We start from the raw sequence: 6,825 nt of genomic DNA, 5'->3' as shown, positions 1-6,825 counted from the left end.
CCAAAAAAAAAAAAAAAAAAAAAAAAAAAGTCAATAAACAAAAAGGCAAACCACAAACTGGGAGAAAGAATCCATAAAACTCATATCTAGCTATAGATTTGCATGTAGAATATACTTAGAACTCAATAAAGTACAAATTAAACCCATGAAAAGATAACAGGTTAAGTATCTTTTACATGAAATTGTTCAGAACTGCTCTGGGGCCAGGGATTTAGCTCAGTGGTTTCCCTGCCTGACTCACAAGCTCAAGGACCCAAATTCGATCCCCAGTACCAAAAAAACAAACAAAAAAATAACCTAACAAAAACCAAACTGCTTTCAAGTTCAGATTTTTAAAATAATTTTGGAGTATGTGTATATATACAAGGAGGTATCTTAGGGATGGAACATAAATCTGTATATGAAATTCATTTATGCTTCATTTACATATTATATACATGGCCTGAAAGTAACTATATAGTGTTTATCGTGTGCCTGACTGACTAATCATATAAGGTGTGGTACATTCCACCTGTGGCATCATACTGTTGCTCAAAAGTTCTAAATTTTGGAATACTTTGGACCACAGATTAATCTAATGTTAGAAACTTCTGGAATGGCTAATATTAAAAAGAGCAACCATAACGACTGTTAACGAGGACATGGAAAGACACGAAACTCATGTAACACTGGTAGGAATATAAATGATATAGGTACTCTGGCAAACAGTTGGCCTGTTTCCTAAAGAGCAGTGCATGCATCTGCCATGACCAGCTAGTCCATTCATTTATCCAAAGAAATCAAAGTCCACACACATACAGTCTCAGTATCAACCCCAATTGGCAACAACCCAAAAGGTGTCAACAGGCCAAGAGGTAAACAAACTGCGATTTATTCAAACAAAGGACTACTCTTCAGTAATGAAATAATCTGGGTAAGTCTCACTGATATTAGGCCCAGTGAGAGATCAGAGGAAGCATGATTCCTTCCCCAGATTCTAAACCTGGCAGCCAATCTATGGTGTTAGAATCAGAACAGTGGTTTGCTGAGCAGGTAAGGACGACTGGCAAAGGGCACAAAGGGAGGTTTCTGGAGTGACAGAATTGTATAACCGAACAGGGCATATATTAGATGCATACATCTACAAAAACCCACTCAGCTGCATCTTAAGATCTGTGCCTTTAACTCCACGTAAATTGTTTTTTAAATTTTAGGCATAATAGGGCCAGGGATTTAGCTCAGTGGTGCCACGCCTACCCTCCAAGTACAAGGTCCTAAATTTGATCGAAAAAAAATTTTTTAGGCATAATACCAAAAAGATACCACACACAAAATACATGATTACTAAAACACTAATAAAATTTATGGCAAAATACACAAAAGGCAAAGCTAGAAGAAAAATGTCAAACTAAACATATATACACACACACACAGGAAAAAGAATTTGCAAAATGTGATGACAAAGAACATCTTTGATATTTCATTAAGAAAAAAGATATCTTACAAGAAAAATGAGGGACATGGATGAAATAGTGTAACTGTCTCTCGGTATCTGTGGGGCACTGGTTCTACAATCCCAAAGACAGGAACACGCCTGGATCTTGAGCACCTTACATAAAGTGGCACAATCTTTGCAGATGCAGACTGTTTTCTTTAAAACAAGTACAGACAATTAAAATATACAATACAATGTAAATGCTATGTATCTCTTGTGATACGGTATTGTTTAGGAAACAATAGCATGGAAAAAAATCTAAACACACTCAGTGGATATGGGTTTTTTTTCCTGAAACATTTTTAATCAAAGGTTGGGTGCATAAGTGGATGTGGAACCCAAAGATACAATGGGCCAACAGTAACACAAATTACAGAAACAGGGCTAATACACACAATGAAGGGTTCCACTCCACTAAGACTGAAATACTCCACTGGGAGTAAAAATACTTCAGAATGGTGTGGAAGTGGAAAAACTGGTACACTGTAACTGACACAGCTTTCTGGAAGGCAACCCCATCCACAGAAGACTTAATTGGTTGTTCACTCCTTTGAGTGGCAATTCCAATTCCTAGAATAAAAGAACCGAACAGATGCCTATTATGTGTAAGAAATTTGCAGCTGCTCTAAGTTATCTAAAAGGTTAAAATTCTGCTCTCAAAAGCATTACAAATCGAATTAAACTTTTCATATGTCTAAAAATAGCCAGTTAGGCTCCTTGGATAAAAAAGAATCCCTAGAAAATTAGCAGGTACTATCTTAACTTTACGGCACTCTTCAGACCTTTCCATGGCAAACTTAGCATTATTTGAAACAATCTCCATTTTCAGCAGATCAGAAGGGGCTGGAGTTAAACCCTCTAGAGTTGCAAGAGGAACAGGCAGGGAAGGGAAACACACAGTACAGCACTTTAGCACAGACACAAACAGCTCCTTGGGGAGGGAAGACTGTGCTCCCATCAAAGTCCTGGTCAGGTGAGGAAGGTAGAGAAATGTGAATGCAATCTCAGGAGGTTTCCTTGAAAAGTGATGCAGACTGACTCTGAAGACATACAGGCACAAAGCAAGTTTATGGACATCAATCTAAAGTTTTTATAGAATGATAAAAGACCCAAAAGAGCCATCTCGATACTGAAGGAAAACATCGAAGTTAGAGGGCTGATACCACCTGAACTGAAGGCTCAGCTCTAGCAATTAAGACATTAGTACTGGTTGGCTAAGAGATAAGCAGAAAACAGACCCACACAAGTGCAATCCATTGATCTTTATAAAGATGCAAAGGCAACAGAGCCAAGAGCCTTCCTGACAAGTGGTGGCAGAACAAAGGGACAGCCATGATTAAAAAAAAAAAAAAAAATCTAGACAGAGTCCTTGCACAAAACTGTAACACTCCTTGAAGACAATGTAGGAGAAAACCTAGATGACCCTGGGTCTGGGGATGATTTTCCAGGTGTATAAAATATCTGGTAAGCTAGACTCACTAAAATGAACACTTTCTGTACTATGAAAGACACAAAATTACTCAGCCACAAACTGGGAGAAAATATTTACAAAAGACCTACCCAACAAGGGGCTACTGAATAAACACACAAAGAACTCCCAAAACTCAACAGTAAGAAAACAACTCAACTAGAAATGAGCAAAAGATCTAAACAGATGCCTCATCAAAGGTGTACAGATGTCAGGTAAGCATGAGATGTTCAACATCATACAGCACTGGAGTCCAAATTAAAATAACAATGAAATACTACACACCCCAAAATACAACACCACCAAATACTAAATGCTAGAGAGGATGTAGGGTGACAGAACTACTGCTGGTGGGAACAGAAAATGGTCCGCCCATTTGGGAAGATGATTAAAGTTTTGTTTTTTCTTTTTGGTACTGGGGATCAATCTCAGGACCCTGAGCTTGCGAGGCAGGCGGTGGAACCACTGAGCTATATCCCCGGCCAGTTGAACAGTTTCAATAGCAAATGAAAAGCACTCTTACCATACAACCGAGCAACCACACTTCTTCGTATTTACCCTAAGTAAATATGTCCATATGGAAATCTGTGCACGTCTGGCTTGCATCTGAAATATCCCCCAAACACCACGTGCAAAGGCTTGCCAGGCAGGAACTCGGGGTGATGTGGCCTCTTGGGAGGAAGTGGCCTATGGGGGATCTGAGGCCCGGCAGCCCCTGCCCCACTATGAGGTGAGCAGCTGTGCTCCTCCATGTGTTCCCCATCACGGTCTTCTGCACAGGCCCAAAGTGAAGTGATGGGGCAAAGCAACCAAACTCCAGAGACTGATCCCGGTTAAATCTTTCCTCTTCTTAAGTTGTTCGTCTCAAGTATTTTGTTACAGTGACTGATAGCAGCTTTGTTTATAACTGTTAAAACTTGGAAGCAACCAACCTTTCCTTCAGCAGGTGAATGGATACACCACGGTATAGCTACACGATAGAATATTACTTAGCACTAAAAAGTGACCTGCCAAGCCATAAAAGGACAGGGAGAAACCTCCAATGTCTACTGTGAGGTGAAAGAAGCCTCTGTGACAAGGCTGTACTATACAACTGTAAGGTTTGAAATATGTGATATTTTAGAAAAGGCAAAACTATGGATATGGCAAAAAGATCAAGTATTGCCAAGGGTTACAGGAAGGACCAGATGAACGGGCATAGCACAGATTTTAAGACAGTGAAATTATGCCCTATGATACTACAATAATGAAAACATGTCATCATACACTTGTCAGAACCCTAAGAATGCACAACTCCAAGAGCGAACCCTATATATGAACTATGAACTTTGGGTGATGGTGCCATCAACATAGTGCACAAATGTACTACGGGGCACTGTTAAGAGAAGGGTGGCTGTGCTGCAGTGGTGAGCAGAGAGTAAGTCTGCACTTTGCTCAATTTTGTTCTGAGCCTAAAACTGCTCTACAAAACAAACCCTATTTTAAAAAGCTTAAACGGAATGCTATAGTTTATATTTAGGAATCCCCCAAAGCCCTGTGAGCTCACAAGGCAGGGTTTGGGGAGGAGGTGGGTCACTGGGGGTATTTCTTGCTTTCCCTGCTCGCTTCTCTGCCTCATCTGCCAGCCAATTATGGACTGAAACCTCTATGACCCCTAAGCCCAAATGCACCTCTCCTCCTCAGGGTTGTGGGCCTTGGGTGCTAAGTCTCAGAGATGAAGAAAGTGACAAAGACACAGATGTGTCTATGGAACAGGAATTTCTGCAAGCTCCCCACCTCCAGGGATTTTGTATACGACCAAAAAATCAAATCAGCAGGGGAGAAGATGAACCAGTCAGTAAGTACAGCTGGAGATACTAAGCTGTCACATAGGAAAAAAAGTACACACTGGATACATTCTACATGGATCAAGTGCTTAAACATCAGAAGAAAGAAGGAGGCATACAGCAGTGCATCCCAAGCCTGGTGTACCTCTTCCCTGGCCTGGCTACATGCTCTGGGAGACTAGCGGCTGGAGGCACCATATCAGGGTAAGGGTGGGCTCACACACACCCCAAAACAGGGAGTCTCTGATTCTGCCCTCTCCAGACTCAGATGAGGCTGTGAGCTGCAGGTGTGTGGTGCATTGAGATGTGACTGCCAGAAAAGCAAAGTACCAATTAGGGTGCTTGGGCGAGCAGGCATCAGTGCAGTGTAACACTTCCCCTTTCCTCCTAAGACGGGCTTTCCCGAAGCCGCATGGCAAAGACCTATTTGAAGCCAGCCTGCAGGACCAGGCAATGGCTGTCTTCATAAAGCTGTGGCCCTCACAGCCAGGAAGTCAGTCAGTCCATTGCGAATCGAGTATTTGGGGAAGGGCTGTCTCTGCACCCAACATGTATACATTTCTCTGTCCTCACTCCCTGAACAGGAACAATGAGCTGCACAGCATTCACATATGGCCTGAGCATCTGCAGAGTTTGCTGTAGGCAGGGGTCTTGGGACTAATTCGCCAAACATATTTTGGAGCCCTCCTGCTTTCCATTCTTCTGCTGCCTCAGGACTGTATCTCCTAGTAAAGTATTCAGAAGCTTTGCCTCGTGCTCTGTCCTCTATGTAACCTGACATGACAGAGGCTAAGGCAAAAAACCAGAACTACGGAGACAGTAAAAGACCTGCAGTTTCCCTCCTGCTAAGTGGAGGGAGGGCAGACTAGGCAGATACAGCATGGTGGAGCATGGTATTACACGTCTGTCCTATCTCACAGGATGCGCACACCAAGAGGGAACCCGAACAAGCCTTGCACTGGGGATTGCTGAGTGCAGCCAGGCGCGTCACGCTAACCAAAGCTCACTGGGAGGATGTTGAGGGGGAGGCACAGGGAGAGCTGGGGTAGATGGGGATTAGGTCCTTTTCCGGGCTGCTCAGTTTTGCTAGGAACCTAAAACTGCTCTAAAAAAACAAGATCTATTAAGAACAAAAGCTAAACAAAAAGGTTGTATTTCAAGCATCTGGAAAAATGAAATGCCAGTGTGGGTCAACGAGGCACTGCTGAAAGGACACCAGGAGAGGTATCTCTGGCACAGTGCATACCTGTCACTCCTCCAGCCTCCGCGGTCTTCTTGACTTTCTGTTGGTCATCCCACCGCAGCTCAGAGAAGCCGTCCACCTCCACGTCGGGGTGCCGGATGGAGTGGCCCACTTTCCAGAAGCAGGAGAAGTGGTACCAGTGTGGGACTTTGCCATCGAACATAGGTGACTGGAAGGTAGGAACCAGAAGAGGTGAATGGGCAGTCAGCAGACCCAAGCTCATCGCTGCCCAGACCACTCAGCCCATGGCCTTGGGCGACACAGAAGCCTGGCTGCTTCTCTGCAAGAGGAGGTGGCCTGGCCTGTGTCCTCCACACCACCCTGAGGGTTGCAGGTAGCTGACAAACCACACCTGTCACATGCTCCTTCTCAAGATCTTCCCAGACAGCTCGGAAAGCATGGCTAAGCCCACTCTTCAGATATAAAACCAAGGAACAGAGCTCTACCTCATGTCCCTTTAAACGTGGGCCACCCAAAGTGATTTGCACAGCCTGTGAAGCTGCTCACTGTCCTAGCCCCAGCACCTGGATGCGAAGGGCCAGGAGCCTGATAGTCACACCTGGATTCAAAGGCCCGTGTGACCTAGAATGGGCCAGTTAGGCATCTCTGCAGTTAAGAGTAACTAGGGACAAGACCCAGATAATAAGCAAGGCAGAGATGTATTACAGAAAAGTGCCCGCCTCCTAGCGGCACAGCAGATTTAAGGGGAAAGAATTAACTTCTGTGCAGAAGCAGAGTAAACGCAGACTGGCGCTGCAAACCTATGAGCCTTTCTTCCAGGGAATGGGAGCGTACGGGGAAAGGAGATGTCCCT

The 6,825-nt window shown here is 43.8% G+C and overlaps 1 protein-coding gene across 1 annotated transcript in view; it reads right to left on the bottom strand.

The window, feature by feature from the left end:
• Parp1 (poly(ADP-ribose) polymerase 1) overlaps positions 1–6,249 on the bottom strand; it is a 31,333-nt gene extending 25,084 nt beyond the window's left edge. The window contains exon 1 of the mRNA XM_010613205.2: positions 6,015–6,249. Coding sequence (XP_010611507.1) covers positions 6,015–6,234 — 220 coding nt within the window. The 5' untranslated portion in view covers positions 6,235–6,249. The remainder of the gene's footprint in view (positions 1–6,014) is intronic.
• Between the last annotated feature and the right edge of the window lie 576 nt (positions 6,250–6,825).

This window comes from Fukomys damarensis, unplaced genomic scaffold, assembly GCF_012274545.1.
Source record: "Fukomys damarensis isolate Sample0158 unplaced genomic scaffold, DMR_v1.0_HiC HiC_scaffold_11, whole genome shotgun sequence".
Classification (NCBI taxonomy): domain Eukaryota; kingdom Metazoa; phylum Chordata; class Mammalia; order Rodentia; family Bathyergidae; genus Fukomys; species Fukomys damarensis.
Note: the sequence above shows the minus strand (reverse complement) of the source record. Positions and strands in the feature narration are given on the sequence as shown.